General features: G+C 45.9%; 1 protein-coding gene across 1 annotated transcript in view; it reads left to right on the top strand.

Annotated features, from left to right (window-relative positions):
• The window catches only part of Gucy2c (guanylate cyclase 2C), an 81,052-nt gene that overhangs the window by 31,283 nt on the left and 22,371 nt on the right, over window positions 1-27,398 (top strand). Inside the window, exons 6-18 of the mRNA XM_005072889.4 lie at window positions 31-127; window positions 2,291-2,408; window positions 4,856-4,991; window positions 7,035-7,120; window positions 7,393-7,504; window positions 11,922-12,003; window positions 15,323-15,428; window positions 18,120-18,182; window positions 18,971-19,042; window positions 19,463-19,567; window positions 24,225-24,311; window positions 25,488-25,620; window positions 26,982-27,119. Coding sequence (XP_005072946.1) covers window positions 31-127; window positions 2,291-2,408; window positions 4,856-4,991; window positions 7,035-7,120; window positions 7,393-7,504; window positions 11,922-12,003; window positions 15,323-15,428; window positions 18,120-18,182; window positions 18,971-19,042; window positions 19,463-19,567; window positions 24,225-24,311; window positions 25,488-25,620; window positions 26,982-27,119 — 1,335 coding nt within the window. The remainder of the gene's footprint in view (window positions 1-30; window positions 128-2,290; window positions 2,409-4,855; window positions 4,992-7,034; window positions 7,121-7,392; window positions 7,505-11,921; window positions 12,004-15,322; window positions 15,429-18,119; window positions 18,183-18,970; window positions 19,043-19,462; window positions 19,568-24,224; window positions 24,312-25,487; window positions 25,621-26,981; window positions 27,120-27,398) is intronic.

Raw genomic sequence — 27,398 nt, 5'->3', positions numbered from 1 at the left:
GTCTCCATCATTCTTGTTTTCTCACTTCAGTGATTGTTATGTGTGGCACACCAGAAAGCTTCTATAACGTGAAGGGCGACGTCACAGTGGCTGAAGACACTGTGGTAATCCTGGTAGATCTGTTCAGGTTGGTATAATGACGTTCTTGGGAAAGCCTCCTCCCTTCAGAAGGGAAGCATGCTGATGGCTACCAGCACACATTCCTCTCGCTGTGTTAGGCAGCCTCCCTGATGATCACATTTGAACTAAAGTGTCATCCTTTGTCGTAGCTCATGTTTACCTAGTCATCTGCGGTCTTAGCAGAAATGCCTTCCTTGACGCATGCCTTGCATCTATAGCCCTAACCCATGCATCTCTGAGGTCTACGCAGTACACAGAATCCTGAGCCCCAGGCTGATCTTAAGATCCTTGGTCAAGAAACAATCAAGTAGAAACTCCACAATCGTTCCCCTGGAAGTGTAGATCTTGCTTCTTTGCTTTAGTTGCTAGTGGTGTTTGGCTTCAGATGATTTTCTCGTCAGCCATCTTTGGCAAGTCTGAAGTTGCGGTCAACGGGATCTGATTTACACAGTCATTCTTTGTCCTTCACGGCACTCAGTGTTGGCAACCTTGAGAAAACCACGAGAAAGAGAGAGAGAGAGAACCACTATACTAACATACTCTACCAAAACTACACTTAAGCTACCCTAAGAGGAGGTGTCACTGGTCCACCTGTACCCCTTGTCCCATAAGTACATCATCGACCCATGAATCTACCTAGATCATTAATCATTACCTGCGTACCAGAGTCACACACTGCTGCGATGCTCCCTTACTCACCTACCCATCACTCGATACTAAACCTGCTTTTCCCAGCATGAAGGGGAAGGGAGTATACTGCAAGCGCGGGCCTGACGGACGGTCAAGTGTACATGAACGCAAACGATCCGCCGTCTAGCTCCCTGGCTGTGCCAGCATAGGAGAGACAGCGATGTTACCAGCTTTTGCGCCGTCTAGCTCCCTGGCTGTGCCAGCGTAGGAGAGACAGCGATGTTACCAGCTTTTGCTCCCGCCCTCACGTTGATTTCAGCAGCTGACTTGCTCTGGGGAAGGAGTCACAGTGTGGCTAATTTGGTACAATTTATTTTCAGTCACCTTTACTGGTTTTCCTTGTGACTCCTGCCCAAGGGACAAATGGCTAAGTTAAAAGAACGATGTGAGATTCAAAACCAAACCTAATGGTGCTCAACTTTAATTCTGACATGGGATTCTGTGTGGTGTTGGTTAGCATGTTGAGTTTAAGTCGCATTGTGTAGCTTTTAGGGTGAGGCCAATAATATTAACACAGGAGCCAATGCGGTGGTCAGCACAGAACAGACTGAGAGATGATGGCCATTCTAGTTACAGCAGTTCACTGTGTTACAGCCTTTGCATACTACAGCACCCACATGGCTAGGAAGCACAGACACCCCAGGATGCTCAGAGCAGTCTCAGTCTGCAGTGTGCCGAGCGTTGTCTATGAGTCAGTAATGCATATTCTGTGAGCTGCTTAGTCCCATGTCCAGAATCTTACAGCCACAATGAAAAAAGATCCATCTCAAACAAGTTAGAAGGCGTGGACTGATGCTTGGGGTTGTCCTCTGACCTCCAGGTGTGCCTTGGTACAAATGTATCAGTATTCACACACGTGTACATACACACGCGAATATATATACAGTACATACACTGTACATACGGTACAAATGTATCAGCATTCACACACGTGAGTGTACATACCCACAAGAATATATATGCACACACATTGTACATATCCCCCAACCCCGACATATGCACATGCCAAGAGGTTTGCCATGATAGAGACGATATGTAGCAGTTCTGTGCCATCGCCTGCCATCATCAGCTCGGCCCTGAGCACGTGATAGCATCTTACATGACCGGAGTACCAAGAGTAACCCCATACCCCATGTCCCATATCCCAGCGTTTCCCACTGGTTTTGGACATTTAAGCAAAAGGAAGTTTTCCAGCAGAGATCAAGGAGTTGGGCCTCCTTAGCAGCAAACACAGACGCTCCCTCAAAGCATCGGGGTGCTGAGCTGTCTGTCTTCAGTTAGTGAGGAGAGTGGCCTGAGTTCTGTTACTCATTTTAGTAGGTGGAGGAGGAGATCAGAGCTGGGGAAGGTGGAAAGCTTTGCTGAGGGCTAAACTTAAACAATGCAACTTTCAAAGCCTGCACTGTGGCTGGAATGGGTTATAATGTTGTCCATCCCTGTTGGGTGCTAAGTTAACAAGGAACCTGTGCTTTTACTGCAGTAACCATTACTTTGAGGACGGCGTCACAGCTCCTGAATATATGAATAATGTCCTCGTTCTGACACTGCCTCCTCAGAACTCCAGCTCAAACTCCTCTTTCTCTGAGCGGTTTTCACGGGTGAGTTAGTTTTGTGTGTGTGTGTGTGCGCGCGCGCATGCATGTGTGTGTGTGTATGTGTGTGTGTGTTTATGTAAGTATTCATTAAGGATAACACAGGGCATGGCAATTAGTCTCTTATTTGAACCCAGATTCTTACATTTGTAAGTAATTTTTGCATGTGTGTGTGCATGTGTGTGTGTGTGTGTGTGTGTGTGTGTTGGTGTGTGTGCACATGAATGAAGAAGGCATGGTGAATATTGTCTTCTTTTACTGATTGCCACTTTTTTATTATTTTATTTGTGTGTGAGAGAGAGAGTGAAGAGGGAGTGTTTGTGTGTGCGCCATGTGGGTGAGAGTGCTTACCACGGCCAGAAGATGGCATCAGATCCCTCGGAACTGGAGTTATAGGCAGTTGTGAGCTCATGGGGCTCTTGGAACTGGACTTAGGTCCTCTATAAGAGCAACCAGTGCTGTTAACTGCTGAGCAATCTCTCTGGCCCTCTGTACTTTATTTTTTGAGGCAGGCTCTCTCAGTGGACCTGATACAGAGGTCTTTAGAGCTCACTGATGTGGCTGAACCAGCTGGCCAAAGAGCTCCAGAGAGTTACCTGATCCTAGCCCTGCACTGGTCCCAAAGTCCACCCACCAAGTGCCGGGATTACAGGAGTGTACCATGACACCCAGCCCTTTACACATATGCTGGGATCTGAACTCAGGACCTCATGTCCTTTATAGGAGCCATCTCCTCAGCCCCTGCAAGCACTTTTACCAGGTACTTCAGTAGATGTCACTGACTCCTGCTATGTGCCGAGCTTTTGCAAGCACAGGCACCTCATCAAACCTCATACTGTAGGTTTGACCACAAGAGCCGCAGACACTTCCACGGCATCGGCGTGACAGTCCCCATATGGGAATATAGAAGAAGAAGCCTTGTTACTGAGAGTCAGTCTCACACTTAGGAGAAGGAGAAATTAAACAGCATAAAGTAACTAAAGAGGTACCAGGACGTTCTCTCTATCCTAAAGCAATGCGCTCCTGTGGCTAGTACCCACATTCTTTGTTTTGAAATAGATACTCCTAGGTGAAGACCTTACAGTATCATCCATCATAATGAAGAAGTCGACCACTGTCCAGAGGTGTGCCAGGAGGATGCTAATATATTCTGATTGTCTCAATATCCTATCTGGTTTGGCACTTGTCCCAGAAAAGGGCCTCCACTTCCCATTAAATCATGGTCACCTTATTATGCTGTGAAGATCTGATGACACCCTAGACTCTGCCAGTCACTGAGTTTTAATTGGATGCAGTTTGTCATCTGCCTTCTTCTCTCAGTTGAGAGCAATTTGTGATAAAGTGGGGGCAATCCAAAGATCCCCCCAAACAACTTTTCAATGGCAAGAGAAGGGCAAGTCCCTAAGTGCTGTAAGATCGTGTGAACATCACTCATTCACCTAGACCATCTGTTCCAAGTGCTCCAGTTCATGGCCCTGTCAAAATAAGAGGCTTTAAGGCCCTTTTAATGCAAGATCTTAACTGGGTTCTGTTCATCCCATGAAATGATGATTTTTGTGGGCTCTTCACATAGTTCAGTGGATAAAGACACCTGCCACCAAGCTTAATCAGTTGAGTCTGATCCGAGGGTCCCACATGGTAGACCCTGAGTCCCAGAAGTTGTCCTCTGACCACTATATGCAGGTCCCCAACAAATAAATAAATGTAATGTAATGAAATGAAATGATTTCAGCACAAGAAACGGGAATTGTTTTTCCTGTTACTGTTTCTGTGAAGTGTAATTCCAGGTGCATTGAACGTGAGTTGTGTCTTGGCTCGGGCAGAAGGGAGTTCCGAAGTGCTTGAGGAAAAAGAACCTATCTGGTTCAGGGGGACAAGCAAGAGTTTTCCATTCACAATCCTGCAATGGCCATCATGTAGGTGGATACAGAAGCGGAGATTGAGGTGGTAACTCTCTTTTATTTTGTCAGGACAGACGTTAGGGGACTGAAGCGACACTCGGTCAGATCCATCTTCAAAGCACGTCCGGTGGTATCAACCAATCCCAGTTCCTCACATCCCACGCTGGATACTGAGGCAGGGGTTGTTTTCTGGGATTTGATTTTCTCTTTTACATTGTGAAGAAAACTTTAACTTAAAGCAAACAGTATTTCTTTGTGAAGTCCTATAAGCAGGAAAATGCTGGATGTTGACTTCCTGAACTACATTGTGCAATCCTCCATCATGAGAAGGAAGTATAAAGGTCTCTAAAGGCCAGGTTCTTGTTTTTTGATCCCATGAAAAAGCAAAATTGTGACAACAGAGCACGGACCCAAGGAGGTGTTCCCTGTCCCCTGTTATTATTTTATGTTTCCAGTTATTCACTCCTCCCAAGAACATTTATTTGGCTCCAGGCTCAAGACCAGGAACCCATGCCCCTTTTCCCATTAAAAGATTTTTTCTATCTCATTCAGGGAAGAAACGACTTCTCTCTCGCTTACTTGGAAGGAACCTTGCTGTTTGGGCACATGCTGAAGATATTTCTTGAAAATGGAGAAAACGTCACCTCTCACAAATTTGCTCATGCATTCAGGAATCTCACCTTTCAAGGTACTTGGTCTCTTTAAGAGCAAACAACAGGGCTGAAAAGATGGCTCAGAGGTTAAGCACTGCTCTTCCAGAGGTCCTTAGTTCAAATCCCAGCAACCACATGGTGGCTCACAACCATCTGTAGTGAGATTTGTGCCCTCTTCTGGCCTGCAGGCATGCATGAGACAGAATACTTTAATAATAACAAATAATAAATAAATAAATCTTTAAAAAGAGCAAGCAACCAAACAACAATAAAGTTGAAGAAATTCAGGCTGCAAGGGGGAGAGGGGGGAGGTGTTCTGGGAGACCAAGAGAGGCTTCAGCGTTTGATGCTTCAATTGCTAAAGACCCTGAAACTCGATGAGAGGAAATGTCATTGCATAAACTTTGTAGGACGTTGTGATACATATAACTGGCTGCAGTTTATGCTACTGACTTGTGTACTCTTGGGAATGTTGCAGAATGGGCGTGTAGCTTGCAGGCTGTATCTACAAGTGGCCGTTCACAGAGTATTGTTATAAGTAGTGGTGTGCTGCCTCGGCCTGGAGATTAGCAAGAAGAGAAACACTCGCAATCTATTTTTATTTTTAAAATTGGCATGCAAAATATAGTTGCAGCATTTTCAGATGGCGTGTGTTTTAATACAGTCTCTTCTCCACTCAGCTCCTCTGTCTCCTGGTCCTCCAAACCCACCTTGTGACCTGTCCCCTGGTCTCCTTTCTGCTATCATGTCACAGACTCACATTTGTCATTTTAATTTTACCTCTCTATATCATGATATCTCTCCCCCACCTCCTGTGTTAAGCCTCTGTTTCCCAAACCCTTCATGACAATACCACCCAGAAGAGCACGTCACACCCCCCCCTCCCCGCCAGCTGTCGGATTGACACCGCCATCCTTCACGCTGTTCTTGAAACTCCCCTTTCATGGCTCAGGGCTCAGGCAGGGCTATAAGGAGATTCTGTGTAAGAAATTATCTTAATCTTGCCCTGGGAAACTTTTGTCTGAGCCTAAGTGAGCCTCTTTTCAGCTCTGCAAGGCAGAAAATGGTTAACCATCTTTCTGAGAGCTGTGCCTGTGGTTTCCACAGGGAGAGGTGGAGATGGTTTCTGCTTCCCCCAGAGAAGCAGGCAGAGACATGGACTGATAGTCCGTGTGTCCTGAGTTCTGCCAGACACTTATGGAGTCATAGTCATGGTCATAGTCAAGTATCCCAATGACCACTGTCACAGTCTCAGAGCCAGAAGACATGTATTAGTCCTAGCTTGGTCATTTATCACTCTGCAATAAAATAAGAATGTAGAGAGCAGAAAATGACAAATGTGTGTGATTCATTTAGCACAGAGCTAGTGTCTAGCAAACATGCACTAAGTGTTGGACTTAAAATTGCATTTATTTACTTGGGGCTATACACACACACACACACACACACACACAAGCATTCATGTGTGCATGCCACAGGATACAGAGGCCACGAGGTGACTTGTGGGAGTTGGGCCTCTCCTTCTACCATGTGGGTTCTGGGGACTGAACTTGGGTTCTCAGGAAGCACCCTTCCCACCTGAACTGTCTGGGCAGCCCAGATGTTAGCTCTTATGTTGAGCATGTAAACATTTCCCACCTAACCGCACGTTCTGTATGGTCAGTCTACAAGGCTATTATTTTGTAGTTGGAAAGTTGAGATATAAACAACTTAAGTACCTTGTTTCAGTGTTCTAACCAAAGAATAACAGTGAAGCAAGTTTTGCTCTTTGTGTAATGTAGACTGTACACGCCCCATACATCTGCTGTGCAACTGATTTAGCTAGTGTTTTTAGTAAATATGTATCATGGACAATCGAGCGATTTATTAACCTGCCACATCCGCAATGAAAGAAAGGGGATTTTCCTTCTAAATGAACATGAAAAATATCCTTCACAACTCACAGGTGAGAAGCAATTAAGGGCCGCCTGATAGGAATACAATAGGGTTTGAATCCGTTTTAAGTGCCCATAAGGATCCTTCTGGTGTCAGGCCTAAAGGCAACGGTGCTCGCCAGCATGCTCTCTCTCTCCCTTTAGGCTTGGCAGGACCCGTGACTCTGGATGACAGCGGGGACATTGACAACATAATGTGTCTTCTGTATGTGTCTATGGATACCAGGAAAGTATGTCTGATCCCTTGTTAGGAAATGTGGGGAGATGAGACTGGGTGGTTAACCTGGACCGGGGCCAACCCTGAAGACATCTATGGACACTAAGGGATTGTGTTGGAGGCTGAGACAGGAGGATTAAGAGTTCAGGATCAGACTTAGCTACGATATTGAGATCCTACACATACACACCCCCAGAGCGACACACAAATGTAGTCAGTCTCATCATAAACTGCTCTAAATGTCTTCATATTTTTCTTTTCTTCTTTTTTTATGCCTCAACACAGTACAAGACTCTTATGGCATATGACACCCGTAAGAATGCAACCATCCCAATGGATACGCACCCCAACTTCATCTGGAAGGACCACAGGCTCCCTAATGATGTTCCTGGGCTGGGTAAGACATTCCTACTGGGTTTTCTTTCCCCAACATGGTTTCCATGTAAGCTTTATGGAGAAGCTTGTTTTTCTTTTCTTCTCAATCTCACGTGGGCCTTCTGGGCTTGTAAATGTGGGTTTTACAAGTCCAGGGAGCTACATAAATATAGCCGCATTTTAAGTTAGCTAACCCTGTTTTGAAGATGGATCCCACATAAGCAGTTCCCCTAGAAAGCAAAAACATAAAGTTCGCAAAACTTAAACAATCATGGAAATATGTGCTGTACTCTGTATGCATTTGAATGCAACAGACTCTGTATGCATTTGAATGCAACAGACTCAAGGAACATTCTCTATATTTTAGCAAAGAATATTTGCTACATCAGGTTGAGAGATAATCGGTGATCATGGCCCTGAAAGCCTCCTCCATTCCTTCACAGGACATGCATTAGGTGACAATGATGGTGACACACAGGAGATGAGATTCTAAAACCCTTAACATGGCCTGGCCTTCTTGTTTGAAAGACACAGTGACAATGCTGGACATTAACCTTCCTTGCCTTCAGCAGCACATTCTGTCTGTGACTGGCTTGGCCAGTACTTATTGTAATGATCAATAATTCTGGGTCACTAATCTAGCATCTTTTAGACAATGGTCTTAAATTAGGGCACACATTTATACTCAAAGACATGAAAATACCATTAATGGGTTCCTAAAAACTTATGATGTATTTTTAAGTTCAACACTATGCAACCAGCTGGAATTTACTCTTTGAAAAGAATTTAAGTGATAGGAGAACTAGTGACGTTGAAGAATAAAAAAATGCAACTCTTTATTTAACAAGACCCTAATTTTTTAGAAATAGAACCAAAAAGAAATTTCAGTATTAGTTACCATTGAGTAATAAGACCCTGAAAGAATTTTTCCCTTTTACTTATTTCTGAATTTTCAATTCTTTTCAACAATGTTTGTATTTATTTATCACTTTCTAAAGTATTAAAAAACTGCGTTAGAAACATTGCTCTGTGGCCAGGAACTTGAGTTTGATCCGCTTTTAAGAGAAATAGTGGTCCAATGATCTTGCTCATTTAAAACTACAGCTGTCTCTAAGCTTCTTTTGCTCTGTGACTCCTACTAAATGGAGATGGTTGACTTAAAGCTGTGAGGAAGGTGTAGGGTGGTACATCCTACGGAACAGAAGATGACCCAGAGACCACTGTAGATTCAGAGCTGTCTCATGCCTCCAACACTTTAAACCCGACACTTCAGTCATCTCTGCCTCTCTGTCCCTGTGTCTCTCTGTCTCTGTCTCTAATCCTGTCTCTCCCTCTCTCCCTCCCCTACTTTCCCTCTCCTTCTCTCAGCAGGGGAGAGGGCTCAAGATGGCTCATGGGCCAAGTGCTTGCTGAGGGGCCTGAGTTTGGATACACACACACACACACACACTCATACACACATGCACACATACATACACACACATTGACAGACACACACTCATACACATATACATGCACACATACACATACACACACATACACATACTCACACACATACACACATGCACACATACATACACACTGACACACAGACACACACACTCATACCCATACACATATATACATGCACACATACACACACTCATACACACATACACACATGCAGTGCCCACCTTAAAAAAAAAGCTGCAAACACAGAGGTGTGCATCTGTGACCCCAGGGCTGGAACAGATGGAGGCAGGCAAATGCCAGTGAGCTCCAGGTTCAGGGAGAGATTCTGTCTCAAAAATATAGTGGCAGGTGACAGAGGACATTCAGTGTTGACCTATGACCTGCACGAGAGAGAGAGAGAGAGAGAGAGAGAGAGAGAGAGAGAGAGAGAGAGAGAGAGGGAGAAGGAAGGAGAGGGGAGAGGGAACGGGAGGAGGGAATTTATCTTTTTCACAGGCTCTTGCAATTAAATATCTAATATGTAAATGAGTAAGAATACATCTGTAAACACAGTTCTACTGTGGACGCAGCACTAATACATCCTGTTGATTAGGAGAAGAATGTCATTTCCAGGGGAGCATAGTAGAAGACTATTGCGTTAACATGATTCCATTTGTTTTTATTCTGTAACTAAAAGCTTCTCCCTCTGTTTAAAGCTGGAGCTCGCTCACATTCATTGTCAAGCCGGCAGACTATACTAACCATAGTAGCCACTAGAGGGCAGCATAAGGTTTGCCTTAGAATTAACCAAGCAGCAAAGTGAAGACAACTACAGTTAGCCAGGCAGGGTAGCTCGCACCTGTAATCACAGCACTTGGAATACTGAAGTTGGAAGACTGCCGTGGTGTTGAAGCAATCCTGTGCTACAAAGTGAGTTCCAGGCCAGCCTAGACTACAGAATGTGACCCCGCCTCAGCAGCAATGAGCCTATTTGGTTTAAATAGTCTACTTATTAAATATCTAATTATGGTAACTATGTCCAGCACAGTGAAGTGCTCATTATGCAGTCAGAGAGGGACTGAAGTGACCCGAGCCCCTCAAACTCATGTTCTGGTGTGGAGGTTTGTAATTCTACACTGTGGGCATTGTATTTCTTCTACAGGCTTATTTTGTTGTTGTCGTTGCTGTTTTGTTTTTGTGTCTTGGTGTGGGGTTAGGGGTGTGTTACAGTAGGAGTGTGATGGTGGTGGGTACGGTTGAACTCCCCACCACAGTCATGTCAGAATCCATCCAAAGAAATACGACCACGAGGGCTGGAGAGATGGCTCAGCCGTTAAAGGCTAGGCTCACAACCAAAAATATAAGAAATACTACCACGAGGGCATGAGCCCTCAGCTGAGAGTGTTTGTCTGCCGAGATGAGAGGAGAAATATCACCTAAAAATAAGGCAATGAGCAAAGGCACGCACTTGCAAAGCAGCCTTCACCAAAAGCTGCTTCAGTTTTCGCCTCGAGCTAAATCTCTGCTTGGGGGTGTGAGAGGGAGAGGGAGAGAGGGGAGAGGGGAGAGACAAAGAGACAGAGAGAGGAGAGAGAGAGAAGACAGAGAGGACTAAAACACATGTAACATAAGTTTATTGTAGAGGAGTTTCTTAGTATATTTTACTATTTGGGCACCTTTTATCATTTCAGTAAAATAAGGAGGGACAAACTTTTATTCAAAATGTTCATGCATTGTAGTTAATTAACTCATGATGGGTGCAGAGAAACTGCTGCCCTAAGGGTTCTGTGTGTCCTGGTGCCATGTTAGAGACTCCTGGGGGTGCACGCTGCTTTAACAGGAAAATCTATTGTCTCTTTTCCTGGAGCAGCATGCACTATTCAGAAGTGATCTCCTGCCTTCTCTTAAACACTTTCCCTAAGCGTGCTCTCTCTCTCTCTCTCTCTCTCTCTCTCTCTCTCTCTCTCTCTCTCTCTCTAGTCTTCTTTACCACATATGCATTGTCTTCCAGTTTCTTACACACTTGGGTGTCACCTGAGTCCTTCTGCTGAACCCACAGACCTTCCTGTCTAGACGGGAAGCTCTGCTGCGCTTGTGAGCCAGGGCCGTCCTAGGAGGCTTGCTGCTGTGGACTTCTCACTCCCTGCTGTCCCCTTGCATCCTCAGATGTCTTTCCACGGCTTCCTTGGGTTAGATTTCCATTTTCCTGGATTCCACTTACCCTTCTGAGAATCTATGAACTTACAACACCTACTCAACACACACACACACACACACACACACATACACACACACACTACAACAAATAAATCACGTTATTATCTTCCGCCAATATTCTGGAAAGCTCAGAAAGGAATAGCATACAGCATTGTGGTTTCTTAGAACATGAGCCCTGCATTTGAAAATAGCCATCATTTTCTTCCTGCAGAGAACCTCCTTGGGCCCACAAGTCGGGAGAACGGTAGGTAGGCTTAGATCCTCCCAAATTGTGTGTGTTGGATACCACTTAATGCTCTTATGACAGTGGCGCTACATAACTGTGCCTGTTTCGTGTACCCAACCCTACAATCCTAGCACACTAAAGAGAACTACAAGCGATGCTGAAAGGAATCCAAAGGTTGGTTGGTTGCTTCTGGTTTTCTTGTTTGCTTGGTTTTTGTTTTGTTTTGTTTTGGTTTGGTTTTGATTTTTCAAGACAGGGTGCTTCCATGTAGCCCAGATGGGCAGTGAACTCACAGAGATCCACCTGCCTCTGCCTCTACCATCGGGCATGCACCACCACCACCCGGCTAGGTATCCACTTTTCCTGGGCACACACACAGCAGCTTTCCTCAGAGCCTGGGATTGCTGGATGTGTATCACCAATGAAGAGATTAATAAAAGATGAGGATTTTTCAAAGGGCTCTTCCTTCTCCTGTCCTCAGATTACCTTACAGCAGAAGCTTTGGGATGTGTTGACACCCATCTGTGGTTCTGCTAACGCATTGCCATTGCCTTCCTTCCCACAGGTCCTCAAGTCCTGATGATCGCTGTCTTCACGCTGGCGGGGATTGTGGTCCTGCTGCTGTTGATAGCTCTGCTGGTGCTGAGGTACCGCCTTCCCACAGGCTTTCCCTCCTGGTAGGGAGGAGAGAGTGGATAAGTCTGGTGTCCACTGGCAATGCCTGATACCAAAGGCAGACCCGGGGTCTTGAAGGGATTCTGCATCAAAAACCGTGTCAAAGGCAGAACCTGATAAGGGTAGAATAGAATCCCAAATTAAGGGATCTGCCTGTGTGAGGTCTTGTGTATGCTGGGGAAGATTGCAAACGCCCAAGTGTCCAGACGACCACATCATAAGCAGTGTGTAACTAGCTAGCTTGTTACAGAGTTCTGTTGGTGTGTTGTGAGAGATCATAGAATTGTTGTACAGAATACTGTGGAGGCTATAAGAAGCTTACAAACCATCCATGTCACTAGGTGTGGTGGTCCATGCTTGTAATCCCAAGCTAAGGCCAGAGGGTGTAAGTTTGAGGCCAACTTGCATGATGTAGTAAGACCCTGTCTCAAACAAGCAGAAACAGTAACAACAAAGAAATGCTCTCCTCCAAATGTTCAGAGTGTCCAGAGCATGAGGAAAGAGAAACATAGACTCAGTCCACCAGGTGGTGACCTCCACAGTGACACACTTCCTCCAAGCCAGCTGGACAGTTGACTTTCCATCCAAAATTAAAATTAAAACGACCTAGTACAATATACAGAGATATAGCCCATTCCATGTGGAGCTTTGGCGTTAAGGTCCTACATGAGAAAACCAAACTTCAAAATGGATACAGGTGGCTTTATGGAGAGCAGTTCTGAGTTGAGATCAAGAAGAAAGTCATAGAAGAAAAATGAATAACTATGAGATGATAAAATTAAAATTTTCTATACAACAAAATTAAAGAAGCAGTGACATAGAAGAAAATATTTGCTACACAAAAGGAGATAGAATTTGTTTTTTCATAACATAAATAAATTCTGTTTTTCTCTTTGAGGCAGGGTTTCTCTGTGGCTTTGGAGACTGTTCTGGAATGTGCTCTTGTAGACTAGGCTGGTCTCAAACTCACAGAGATCCACCTGCCTCTGCCTCCTGAGTGCTGGGATTAAAGATGTGCGCCACCACCACCCGGCCAACATAAATAAATTCTTACAAGGGCCTGGGGAGATGGCTCAGTGGGCAAACGGAATTGTGCAAGTATGAGGACTTGAGTTCAAATCCCCGAAGCCCATGTGGGGTAGTTTGAATGGAACTGGCCCCAACACGCTAACAGGGAGTGACATTATTAGGAGGTGTGGCCTTGTTAGGGTGTGTGGCCTTGTTAGGAGGTGTGGCCTTGTTGGAGTAGGTGTGGTCCTGCTGGAGGAAGTGTGTCACTGTGGAGGTGGGCTTTGAGTTCTCATATACACTCAAGATACTTCCCAGTGTCTCAAACTACTTCCTGTTACCTTCTGATCAAGATGTAGCCAGCACCATGTCTGCCTGAACACCATTATGTCCCACCATGCTGATAATGGACTGAACCTCTGAAAATGTAAGCTTCCACTTCAATTAAATGTTTTCCTTATAAGAGTTGCCATGGTCATGGTGTCTTTTCATAGAAATAGAAACCCTAAGACACCACATAAAACCAGGGACAGTGTGCATATCTGTACATTGTCACAGAGAGATGGGAAAGGGAAACAGGAAAAGTTCCAGATGCTCACAGACCATACAGAGCACAGCAAGAGCACCTACATCAAACAAGTGAAAGGTGAGGGTCAGATGCCAAGGTGGTCCTCTAATCCCCACAAGAACTCTGTGCACACATGAAACACACACATCAATCCACACACACCAATCCACAGACACAGTCACACAATCACCAATCCACAGACACACACACACCATACCAATTCCCATAGACACACACATGCTCACATGCTCTGTCACATATACATCATCCCCCACCAATTCATAAACACACACACATACACACATGCTCACACACATCATTCGACATAGACACATACACATGGATACACAACAGTCCACATACACATATACACACATACATACACCAGTTCATACACATACACACATATACCAACCCATATAGACACACACAGAAGAGAGATGAAGATTCATGTAAATTAATAAAAGAAATGTTATGATAATAAAACTGAGAAAAATCACAAATCTATTCAACTCTTTGATGCTATATATTCTATAATAGCTGGTGAATTTTTTGGAGATATCCTCTCCATAGAAATCAAACAAACAAAATAAAGCAACAATGAGCCACCATTTTGTACACATCATAAATGTTTAAAATGTGTGACAATATTAAGAATATTGGAAATGAACGTTCTCAGGTTGGGAAATTGGCACATCACTTTGGAAAAGGATTTCATGGTATCAGTGAATTGAAGTGTGTTTCTCCATTGTAACCCAAGAAGGTATCACATGTAGTACCTAAAGGAAGGAATCAGAAAACTATCTTTATATGTTGGGATAAATGTTGAAATAGAACCTCATATAGCTCAAACTGGCCTTGAAATTGCTATGTAGCCAAAGCTGATCTTGAACTCCTCATCTTCCTGCCTCCACCCCCCAAATGCTGGGTTCCAGGTGCGATCCTCTTGGCATGGATTAAACTTACTGTTTAAAGAGCAAAGCATGAAAAGGAACTGGGTTATTTAGGAGTATAGTGGAATAACGGTATTTTCAAAGTTTACATTTTTTGCCTCTCAAGATTGTCAGGGTTTTGTTTGTTTCTGGTTTTGCTTTTATTGTCTTTCATTATTTTCACCATCCTTTATTGTACCGAATAACTGTCTGAGTGAAGAGCTTGGGAAGGTGAAATGAAGAGAACAGAAAGGTCCACAGTAGTCCACCTAGCAGTTGGAAGAGCAGGGAGCCACACCTCAGTGTCTGCTGGTCTGAAGACAGCAAAGTCAAGGTCCTAAGTTTTTCCTAGTTTGTCTAGGTTCCAAATAGAATGGATGTTGTAGTTTGAATGTAATGGCCAGCATAAGCTTATAGGGAGTAGTACTATTAGGAGGTGTGGCTTTGTTGAAGTAGGTATGACCTTGATGGAGGAAGTGTGTCACTGTGGAAGCAGGCTTTGAGGTCTCATACATGCTCAAGACACACCTAATGTCTCAGTTCACTTCCTGTTGCTTTTGGATAAAGATGGAGAATTCTCAGCTACTTCTCCAGAACAACGCCCACCTCCATGCCTCGATGTCCTACCATGATAAGAGTGAACTAAACCTCTGACCTGTAAACAACACCAATTAAATGTTTTCCTTTATAAGAGTTTCTATGGTCACGGTGTCTCTTCACAGCAATGGAAACCCTAAGACAAATGTTTATAAACACCTCCTGGTGGTTCTCTTCCTTTTACAGAAAATACAGGAGAGATAATGAACTTCGACAGAAGAAGTGGTCCCACATTCCTTCTGAAAGCATCTTTCCTCTGGAGACTAATGAGACCAACCAGATCAGCCTGAAGGTAAGCCAGGCACACTCTACCTGTTGATGAGTATCTCAAAGAACTTTGGTAGCATGTGTACCAAGCATGGACACTTCGGTTAATTTGGGAATGCAAGATTTAGATGTTTGCAACTTAAAGGAGGAAGGATGGTTTTGTCTCATGGTTTCAGGACCACTGGTGTCTTTTATAGTGGCGGCTGGCTGCATAACTTTCCCATAAGTCAATGGGTCAGCAAAGAGAGAGCAGTCAGATCTGGGAAATTCTGATGTATAAGAATTGTCCCACCCCTTTCCTTCCAGCAGCCCACTTTCTCAAGCTAAGCCCCACCTCTTAAAGGTTCTAGAACATCCCAGAATGATATCACCGGCTGAGCACCAGGTATTCAAACACATGAGCCCATGGGAGGCAGTCCACTTTCAACCACAACAGTGTGTCAGTCTTCTTTGCATCTGACCTGGAAGAGAAATGCCTGTGGGCTCCTCTCACCCTCGATACTCATCTCCTCACACTAAGTAGTTGCCATAGGTTTCGGCCATTGCTGAAGTGGCCTCTGCTGAGATTTGTCTAGAAATGCAAATTGTGGCCAGTGTGAACAACTCACCCACATTTACTGAAGCCAGGAATGCAAAGTCCCCCAAAAGAGCCTCTAATTAAGCTTTATTGTCATGCCTCTGCAGATGACACTGAAAGACAAAGGATTGAGAAGCTGTGTAGAGTCACAAAGAGATAGTAAGGTATGATAGATAGATAGATAGATAGATAGATAGATAGATAGATAGATAGATATGTATAGATAGATGATGATGATGATGAAGATAGACAGACAGACAGATAGATAGATAATGATGATGATAGGTAGGTAGGTAAGTAGATAGTAGGTATATAGGTAGATAGATAATAGGTAAGTAGGTAGATAGATGATAGATAGATTGATTGATAGATAGACAGACACAACTATAAGCACTTACTGAGAACTTTTATGCCAGGTGCATTATTACTCTGCTTCTGCTTCATCTTCTCCTGAGCCCATCAAGTAACAGGACTGGAATTCCAGAAATGTGACTACAGTTTGAATCTAAATTAATTGTAGACTTGAAGACCTTGCCTCCAGACACATACCACAGAATTATCAGTATTTCTACACGAAAGCACAGAGATGCTCTCAAGCCAGGGAAGAGCTGACAGGCAGGGGTAAAATCACATCACGCTTTGGAGCTTCCTTGCCGGCAACGTGGTCTCACCACACACAGGAAGCAGAGACAGAGAACAGGAAGTGGTGACGAGCTTTATGGGGATCCCACCTCCACATCCTGAACGCTGCCTTCTGGTGGCTTGGATCTACTCCCAAAGACAAAGTACACTGGCTTAAATTACTGAATTGGTTCACACAGTGTCTTGAGAAAAGCTTTGGACACATTAAATTCTGAGGTGACATTTACCATCATTTAGCCCTCAAGTAATACATTTATAAAATGAAAAATACATGGGAGAGAGAAGGAGGAAGAAGACGAAGAAGGAAAGGAGGAGAGAAAGAGTCAGGGAGCTCGGGAGGAGGAGGAAGAGGAAGAGGAACCCTCAACTGCTGATACCAAGCAAGGCTTACTGCTGTAGCTCCAAGATGTTTCATAAAGAAAAGACTTAGTTGCATGGCCCTGACCAGCAAGGACCGGGCTAGAGTCAAGTCTGCCTGCCTGTGGGCTTTATCGGGAGTACATGGGGAGAGGAGAGAGGCTGATTGCTAGACGGCTGAGTAGGTGCCCTGCACACTGTGCCTCTTTGCAAATCTCTTGTTTCTATCGGGGGATGGGCAGCTGTTTTGCTCCACTCTGAGGCTAAAAATCACCTCCTCAAGAGGCTACCTCCCTCTGTACATGTGCTGAACAGCTCATCCCAGAGTCCTGGAGTGGATTCTGGGGGCTTTCCTCAAAAATCAGTTGTAAAACTTTGTTATTTGGGTGAGGATTTTCTATCAAGACCATGGCCCATTTCAGTGTTTATTAATAGGTGGTGTACCAGTAGTCATCCTTGGAAATTGATCGAACTATTTCAGTTACATTTAAGGATAGCCTCATGCATTTAGCAAGGATGATAATTCACCTGTCCTAGCTAGGGTTACTATTGTTGTGACAAAACACCATGACCACAAGCAGCTCGGGGAGAAAAGGGATTATTTGGCTATGCATCCATGTCACTGCCCATCACTGAAGGAAGTCAGGACAGGAACTCTGGCAGGGCAGGAACCTGGAGGCAGGAGCTGATGCAGAGGCCATGGGGGAGTGCCGCTCACTGGCTCGCTCTCCATACATTATTACAACCTGACATCTTATAGAACCCAGGACCACTGGCCTTCCCCTGCCATCCTGCCTACAGTTGGAAAATGCACACGCACATCACAGAAGCAGCCAGCCTTCCCAGGAGGCGACTTTAGCCTCATAATCTCAAATTGCCTTTGCAGAACATAATAGCTTCGCCCTCCCAAAGGAAACACGAGACTTGCACAGAGCCTTGGTGTCCAGGGACTCCTGTTCAGAAAGATCCCCAAATCTTTCTCTCTCTTTTTTTTTTAAGTTTAAAGTCTCCACTGTGGGCTCCTGCCCAGCAGTCTAGGAACACTCAGCAGACACGCCCCCTGGAAGCCTCGTAGCCTTTGGCTGTGTGGGGATGAGGGATGGATGGGAGGTTCTCTAGCATTGTTCTTTTCTCTGCCAGATTGACGACGACAGGAGACGAGATACAATCCAGAGACTACGACAGTGTAAATACGACAAAAAGGTTGGTATAGTAATCCCCGGCCCTGCACCCAGTGTCCTGAAGCCTCTCAGTAAACCCTGTCAGTTTGTACAGCTGTCATCATTGCCATTGTTGTCCCTGCCTCCCTACTCTCCTAAACCCTTTGGGTTGGTACAGCCCCCCCCCCCCCCGCCCCACCTCACCCCTGCTCCCCTGAACCCTGTCGGTAGTTAGAATAGCCCTCACTGCCCTGACCCGTGTATGCTGGGTGTTCTGACACACAGCTGCCCTGGGCCCTGACCTTGGCCATGGGACGGTAGAGGGGCCCAGGTAGCTGCAAGAGTTCCTTCCACATGGAAGGGAGGGCTCTGGGGACATGAAGAACAAATGAGACATTCTTGTGAGACGTGGAGAACAGGAAGGAAAAGGAAACCTGAGGTTCGGCTCACTCAGGGAAGCCCTTATACTTCATTCTCAAGACTTCCCTGTCAGGGAGGGCCTCCGTCCTTCCTTCCTCGTTTTTCCTTCCTGTTTCTTCCCTTCCCACTTCTCGTTTTCTCCTTCCCTCCCTCCTCCTCCCTTCCATGTCCCCTGGTCACTCTACATGAAACGTTCAAGCCCCAAGCCCGCTACATCCCGGTTACCAGGCCCCAGAGCTGGAAGCCTGCAGCTGCTCCAGGAGGTTTACGATACTCTGGGGCCTCACTCGAACTTCTGAGCTATGCACTTAAAGAATTGCACTCTGCCATCTGTGGCTCGGCTGGGTTGGAGACTGCCCGGAAAAGACTCACGCTACAGCAATCCCCCCTTTCCGCAATTGATCTCTGCAGAAAGTGATTCTGAAGGACCTCAAGCACAGCGATGGCAACTTCACAGAGAAGCAGAAGATCGAGTTGAACAAGGTACGGGCCCGGTAACGCTCCATCGCATTCCCCGGACCCCGAGGTCCCCAGCCTTGCCACCGCCCACCGCCTGCAGGCTAGGAAAGGGTGCCTAGGCTTCCCTCTTGTTGACAATCTACCAAGGGAGGCTGGAGAGTGAGGCCTGACATGCCGGGTATCATGTAAGAGTATTTAGACTGTTAGTGCGCTCGAGGAAGATGTAATGCGTGTGGGAAGAGGGATTCGCAGCTGGGTTCTTCTGCCCATAGACCTCAGAGGGAGCTGGGGCATAAATCTCCACCCTGGCACCCCCACGCCCACCTGCTCCCTGCCGCCTAGCTTTGTACCGAGCCTAGTGGCCTGTTCACCCCCGCCCCACCCCCACCCCACCCCACCCCCTCGGCTCTGCTTTGTAACCAGCCTAGTGGCCTGCTCTCCTAGTTGCTGCAGTCGGACTACTACAACCTGACCAAGTTCTACGGCACCGTGAAGCTGGACACCAGGATCTTTGGTGTGGTTGAATACTGTGAGAGAGGGTCCCTCCGGGTAAGGAACCATGATCACTTCCTATTGCCTCAGTGGTCCACCGTGTGAAAAAGAAAAGAAAAGAAAAAAGCGCCCGTAACTCCAATTCCGGGGGGAACTAACGCCCCCTTCTGGTCTCTGTGGGCTCCCGCACACATGTGATGGACATACACGCATGCAGACAAAGCGCTCACACGCATAAAATAAATTAAAAATTGTACTCAATGGAACGACACCAGAGAGCTGTCAGGAATGGTGATCAGGGCCATCGGATTGCATCACTCGTTCCTATGACATCATTACGAGCAAGCCAAAAATATTCAGGCTAGCAGAGTAGGCAAAGGAGCAAAGAGGGGGACCTGCTTTGAGGTGCCTTTTGCATTGCTTCGCTTGCTTTTGAGCGGAATGCACAAGGGACGGGTGCTCGGGTGCTCGGGTGCTCGGGTGTTCGGGTGCTCGGATGGCATCAGATGGGCTGTTGTAAATCCTGCTGCTGCTCGATCCAGTTCTCACCCCACTCCCTCTCAGCAGGAGTGGAAGCTGACTCAGCAGGGGCCGGCTCTGCTATTCAGGATGAGCAGGTCCAGGGCTGAGAAAGAGAAGGATGGGGCCGGGTCAGGTTTCCAGAAGAAGCGAGCTTTAAGCTAGGACCCTCAAGCCACTGAGCACCCTGAAGACTGGGGTGCAGGCAACGGCAGCGCTCAGGGCGCCGGCTCCGGTGACTGCCGGTGCACTCTGGAGGTCCATGGAGAAAGCGCTCATCACATGGGTGTTAGCAGTGCTCTTTTCCTGCCTCTTCCATTTTCCTCTGTCGGAAATGGCACGGGTTTTAGCAGCTGGTTGCCAGGAACTAGGCACGGGAAGACCAAACATATTTCCTGTTTTACCACCTGTCACCTCATCAACAAGAAAGGACTAAATTGCAATTCCCACACAAAGACTATCAGCTCAGCTCTTCTAAACTTAGATGACAATTCCTGTTGTCTATGCAAATACTGCTTGAAAGTTAAAAGCTAACACCCTCCAGACTCATTGACCACCTAACAAGACTAGCGTAAGACTGACTACAGCCCAGCTATAGTTAGGACCTTACACAGGAAAATGTCTATGAAATGCTGTAATAGGAAACTGTGCTGCGATGTTAAACTAGTTGTATACAAAACAAGCAATAGAACTTGGTTAATTCTGCCTGTAGTAAAATTAAGATAATGTATCATACAAAAGGTTTCTTAACAATCATATGCTCTGATTGTGTGTGATATGAACTGAGGGTGTGTGCGGTGTGGGGGGTATATGTGGGTGTGGTGTGTATGTTGTTTTGTGTGTATATGTGTTGTGTGTGTATTGTTTGTGTATGTGACTTAGGTGTTGTGCATATGGCATGTGTGCTGTGTGTTGTGTATGTATGTGTGTGTGTAGAGGTGTGTGTGTGGTGTGTGTGTAGAGGTGTGTGGTGTGTGTGTGTAGAGGTGTGTATGTGTAGAGGTGTGTGTGGTGTGTGTGTGTGTAGAGGTGTGTATGTGTAGAGGTGTGTGTGTGTGGTGTGTGTGTAGAGGTGTGTGTGTGTAGAGGTGTGTGGTGTGTGTGTAGAGGTATGTGTGTGTAGAGGTATGTGTGTGTAGAGGTGTGTGGTGTGTCTGTGTAGAGGTGTGTGGTGTGTGTGTGTAGAGGTGTGTGGTGTGTGTGTAGAGGTGTGTGGTGTGTGTGTGTGTAGAGGTGTGTGTGTGGTGTGTGTGTAGAGGTGTGTGGTGTGTAGAGGTGTGTGGTGTGTAGAGGTGTGTGTGTGTAGAGGTGTGTGGTGTGTGTGTAGAGGTATGTGTGTGTAGAGGTGTGTGTGTGTAGAGGTGTGTGTGTGTGTGTGTAGAGGTGTGTGGTGTCTGTGTGTAGAGGTGTGTGGTGTGTGTGTGTAGAGGTGTGGTGTGTGTGTGTAGAGGTGTGTGTGTGTGTGTGTGTGCAAGCGTGGAGGTCAGAGGCTGATGCCAGGCATATTCTTTGATGACTCCCCATCTTGTATATTGAGGCAGGGTCTCTCGCTTGAACAGAGTCCATGATTTCAACAGGCCATCGAGTCACCCTGCTGCAGGCTGTCAGCCTCCGCCTGTGCTGGGCTTGCAACAGGCCCCCGTGCTGCCTGCCGTCTGTGTGGGTGTTAGGCATCTGAACCCCCAGTCTCACACTTACATGGAGTGCTTTAGCCAGGCTAGCCCCCTCAGCCTCCATGTGGCCCTGTTAACGGACCTGAAAGTGGCAGCTTTACCTGGTATACTGACAAAACGAATATGATATTAATGACTTCCCAGCCTTTAACAGCTGGAACTATTGAAATAGCATAGGAAGTGGGTGGCGCGCAAGCCTTCATATCTGACTTTATAGATCAGGGGCGAGTGCTTCCTGATAATATACATTAAAGGATAGAAGAGAAATCCTTAAATGACAATAGGTCAGGTGATGTAGCCAGTGGTAATTTTCTTTTCTACCCTTTGATATTTTTAAAAATTCTGTTCACACTTCATGCAAGATACTGTTGGGTCCTGGAATTACACAAATAACAGAATCAGACTACCGAAGTCTATTAACCAGAAGCAACTTTACTCAAAAACACGAAGGTGGGGGTGAGGAGGATGACAACTTCTAACTAGTTAGGGCTGCAGAGAATAATTTGACTCTGCTATCCATAGAAAGGGCTGCAAGCTCCTTTTTTATAGCCAAAGGTTATACACAGGCCAGAGAGTACACATTGGGATTACGGCCTTCCGGGTGTCTCCGTGTATCTCCAGGCACACCTGAGATTGGAGGGGATTCTGGGGTTTACAACTTCTGATTACAGGGTAGTTCAAAATGTTTACATGGTGGTGGATTTGCCTTTCCTTTGCCTGAGAGAATGCAGGGCAAGGGTTCAAAGTGACTATCAGCCCTACTACACTCGGAAATACATGGATAGGCTCTAAACGTACAACTTTTTCATATTCCTGGGCCTTCCAATCCTGTATTCTTTTTTATTCAAAACAGAGTCCCACCCAGGGGAAGCAAAGGGAGAAAGGAGAGAGTTACTGCAATCCTCCTGCCCCAAGCCATATCTCAAATGACTAATAACTCAAGACCCTCTTGAGAAATGATTGGTGTCACACCCAAAGTAAACCAAGACTCCAATCAGGCTTTTTCCTAAAACAAGAAACAGTTGTTCCCCTCCAGGCTCCACTGCAGACAGTTGCTTGCTGGTTTAACGAAAACCTGCATCTTTATAGTGACCACTCCAGTGCCTCAAGGCCTCCCGCCTCCAATTCCTAGGAAAGTCAAGAGCTCCCCCTTGGGGACAAAAATTTTAGCTGACTTAAAACCCAGAGCAATTAAGTCAGTTGAAGTAATTGACATTGAGCAGAGGCAGGAGCCTAACGAAGAAATTCCCAGCAGCAATCCCTGCTTTAAAACACTGGTGCAGCCGGGCGTGGTGACACACCTGTAATCCCAGCTCTCTGGGGCCAGATGAGGAGAAACACAACTTCAAGGCAGCATAGGGACTTCTGCCTCCTCCGTGCTGGGTGTGCCAGACACACAGGATGCTTCAGGTCTTGTGGACTACCAAGGGAGAGCCTGCCTCAAAAGCAAAGTGTTTAAAAACATGCAAACCAAATACACTCGTCTGGTCTTCGTGACATGGAGCAGGCAGGGCAGGCTCCCCAAGGCCAGTGTCCAGACAGCATCCGCTCATCTTTCTCCCCTACCTGATGGGAAATCCACCCAATACCTGTTTTGTTTGTGTGGAGGTTTTGAGATAGTCTCATAGCCCAGGCTGACCTCCTACTAATTATGTAGCCCAGGTTGCCCTTGAAATTCTGATCCTCCTGCCTCCACCTCCTAATACAGTGCATATCTGATAATGACAACCAATGGCTATGTTTCTGGTCTATGTGTTTACTGTACTGTTGCTTTATTGTTAGTTTAGGTTACTATGTTGCAGTGTTATCGTAGGATATATTTCCATAGATTAAAAAAAAAAACCCTTACTGCAGAACAGCATGCCATGTTGGTCAGCAACACAGTACATCTCATCTTTCCTTTCCTTCCTTCTTTCTTCCCTCCCTCCCTTTCTTCCTTCTCTTTTTTCCTTTCTTGAGAGAGGGTCTCACTATGTAGCTCAGGCTGACCTCAAACTGGTAGAAACTCTCCTGTTTAAGACTCCTGAGTCATTTTGATGGTATTTGATTTATCCTTGTGTTGTGTTGTTTTGTTCCTCGTGACCCTGGAGGCAAGATTGTGGAGAGACAGAGAGACAGAAAGAGAGGGGGGGGGGGGGGGGAGAGAGAGAGAGTGTGTGTGTGTGTGTGTGTGTGTTTGGCTGTGTCTGTGCCTGTGTCAGAGCGTGGCAAGAATACCATTCTGCACTAAGCATGTCGGTGATATACAGGCCTTGTTCCCTGTGGCCTGGACTTTGAAGGTCCTAGGCCCTAGGTTTGTGCGAGGACTCCATGACAGTCACACAACAAAATGGTCTAACATACTTCTCAGACTGTAGCTCTGTCAAACAACCCGTGATGATAAAACGTGGTGGTGGTGTCCCAGTTTATTCCTGACTCAAGAGTCTCATGGTTGGATTATTTGACTCATCTCTACATGACATCTTTCCCTGATGCCTTTCCCCTTTTTAATTGTGTGTATGTGTGTTTTCTCTCCTATTCAGGAAGTTTTAAATGACACCATTTCCTACCCTGATGGCACATTCATGGATTGGGAGTTCAAGATCTCTGTTTTATATGATGTTGCTAAGGTAAGAGACCAGTGTACACACACACACACACACACACACACACACACAAACAAAATAGTGTAACAAGCTGCTGGGCATCATTCATGGTGGTTTTATCTGTAAATGGCAACAATGGTAGCTATGCCATATATAGGACTTGAAATAATGTGTGTGCTCACAAATTCTCTTAGATTTGTCATAAAGAAAATCCCATATGAAATAATTTCCAAATCTGCTAGATCTCTGACCTTAGGAAATAATTCAGTCCAGTCATTCCTGTCATAAATGTAAGGTTGACTTATCAGTATTTTTAGATCAAGGCACCAGAGAGCTAGAGACGTGTCCAAATAAGCAGTAAGTGAAAGCATGTAAACAATAAAGGCAGGGTTGACCAGATGCCTCACTAGGTACAGTGCTTGCCTCTCACATAGAAGAACAGAATCTAATTCTCAGAACCCATGTAAAACTCATCTGTACGGTGACGCAACTCTGCAGTTCTAGACCCAGAGAGGAGGAGATAGGCAGATTCCCCGGGGCTCACAGACCAATCAGCCTGGCCTAATTGGCAAGCTCTGGCCCCAGAGAGAGACTGTCTCACAAGGTGGGGGCTTTCCAGAGGGCTCAGGGAATGACTCACTTGTCACACAAGCCTGACAATATAAGTGCCATCCCCAGAACCCACAGCGGAAAGAGAACAAACTCCTGAAATGTTTTCTGACCCCCTTACATGTACTGTGGCAGGCTTGTACCCACACACATGCATCAAACACAGAACAGCAAAATAAAACCAAAAATTAAAAAAAAAATAACAAGGTGTATGGACCCAAGTAACAACATAATCAGAGACTGACCTCTGACCTTCCCGCCTTCCCACCGTCCCCCATATACCACGCCCCCCCCACACAAACGATCACAAAGCCCTGTGCTTTGTATTGCTTGTAGCTAGCTACTCAACTAGGGTTTACATTCAAATGCCTTTTTATTTTTGTTGTTGTTATGGACCTGTGCCTCACAGCATATAGGCAAGCACTGTGGTTTTCACAGTACCTTTAAAGCAAGGTTCACAGCATGGATTTTAAATTGGCTAGCATGGCAACATGTACAGAGAAATAGATTGAAAATGTCACTTCTATCAAATGGTCATTCAGCCAAAGCGTGTGATGGCTCTTTGTTCTCCCGCCATCTGAAAACTTACAGGGGATGTCATACCTGCACTCCAGCAAGATTGAGGTCCATGGGCGTCTGAAGTCCACCAACTGTGTGGTGGACAGCCGAATGGTGGTGAAGATCACAGATTTCGGGTGCAACTCCATCCTACCTCCAAAAAAAGGTCTGTGCCTCTTTTGCTAGCACTTTTTCCCCTTTTTTGAAATTTTTACCTCGCCTCTCTGTCAGTCAATGAATGCTTTAAAAAGGGGCGGGGCGTGTTTCGTTTCGTATTTTTAGTTTCATGGGTATGAGTGTTTTGCCTGTGTGAACGTCTGTGCACATGGAGGCCAGAGGAGGGCATCAGATCCCCTGGACCTGGAGTTACAGCTGGCTGTGACAGGAGCTGAAGTCAGGTTCCTTGTATAATGTTCTTAACCACTGAGCCATCTCTCCAGCCCCTCAACAAATGCTCTTTGAGTTACACAGGTATCCTCCTCCATGGATGATGTCCTCAGTATTCATCTGTGTGTCTCCGGAGATGAGTGAAAAAGTTTGAGGAAGGAACTTACAGACTTGGAGAAGCTAGAACAGGAAGAACTGTAGAACCATCTCATTGAACTTATCCTTTGTAGGATAGGGGAGAGAGATTACAGCTGGAGTTTTGCTCAAGAAGATAGCATACAGAGGAGGAGACCCAGTTCCCATGTGGATGTCACCACTCACTTATCTGTGATGACAAGATACACACACACACACACACACACACACACACACACACACACACGTGAAATTAAACCTCCTTTGTCAGTTCCAGAAAAGGAACACAAAGACACACCAGTTATATGAGGGCAAGCATGCAAGCATTTCTCCTCCATTCTTTAAGTCACAATTAAGTGGCCTCAGAGTCCAGAACTCACTGTTTCCGTACACTTTCTAGCTCCAAAAGTGAAGGTCTTATTTCCAATTCTGTGTCTCAATCCTTTGGGTTTTACCCTCCTAAATAGGAGAAAATTATAATTCTGCCTCTCTCCACAATCCCGTGAAGTTTAGCATGACCCTGTGTGGGAGCACATACAGGTGTGTGCTGAGCCGAAGCCTGAGGCTATGTCAGGAGCCATCAATCACTCCCCAGTTTGTTCTCTGAGTCAGTCTCATGCACATCTAAACCTGACCTTGTCGGTAAGGCCATTCTGACCAGCCAGCTTGCCCTGGGGAATTTGTCTCCACATTCTGAACATTGGAATGGCATGCGGTCACCACACCGACCCACTGTTCACAGGGGTTCTGGGGCATCCGAACTCTGGCCCTCACATTTACACAAGTGCTTTGCCCACTGGGCCAACCTTCTGTGCCCCAATGAGTTCTTATTAAGGACCTGTTGGGTGCCAAGTTGGTTCATAAAGCAAAGAAACAGAACTTTAATCAGATGAGACACAGCCCATCCTCAGCTGGATCTGATGTTCGTGGATGCCTGTTAATTGAACTTTCCACCTAAGTAAAACCACCTCCCCCAACTCTGTCCTGTTGATGTCTCACACACAGACCTGTGGACCGCTCCTGAGCACCTGCGGCAAGCCAGCGTCTCTCAGAAAGGAGATGTGTACAGCTTCGGGATCATTGCCCAGGAGATCATCCTTCGTAAGGAAACTTTCTACACGCAGAGCTGCCGGGACCAGAACGGTGAGTCAGACCTCCCTCACAGCCAGGCACGAACCAGACATCTGCCTTCTGGACTCAGTGGCCAGCCAGTCTCTGGTCCCACATCCCAGGCCTCTCATCTGCTAAGGGAGTGGCTCCATCTCTGAGTTGCACAGGATTGCCAAGGCTCAGTGTTAGAGAGCTCACCCAGGTGCCATTGTCATGCACATTGCTTATCGGTGTTAAAGGATGTTCCTCACCTGCTAGCTGTGGTGGTCCACACCTGTGATCCTAACACTTGGGAGGTGGAGTGTCTTATTA

This window comes from Mesocricetus auratus, unplaced genomic scaffold (assembly GCF_017639785.1).
Source record: "Mesocricetus auratus isolate SY011 unplaced genomic scaffold, BCM_Maur_2.0 Super-Scaffold_100001, whole genome shotgun sequence".
Lineage (NCBI taxonomy): Eukaryota > Metazoa > Chordata > Mammalia > Rodentia > Cricetidae > Mesocricetus > Mesocricetus auratus.
Note: the sequence above shows the minus strand (reverse complement) of the source record. Positions and strands in the feature narration are given on the sequence as shown.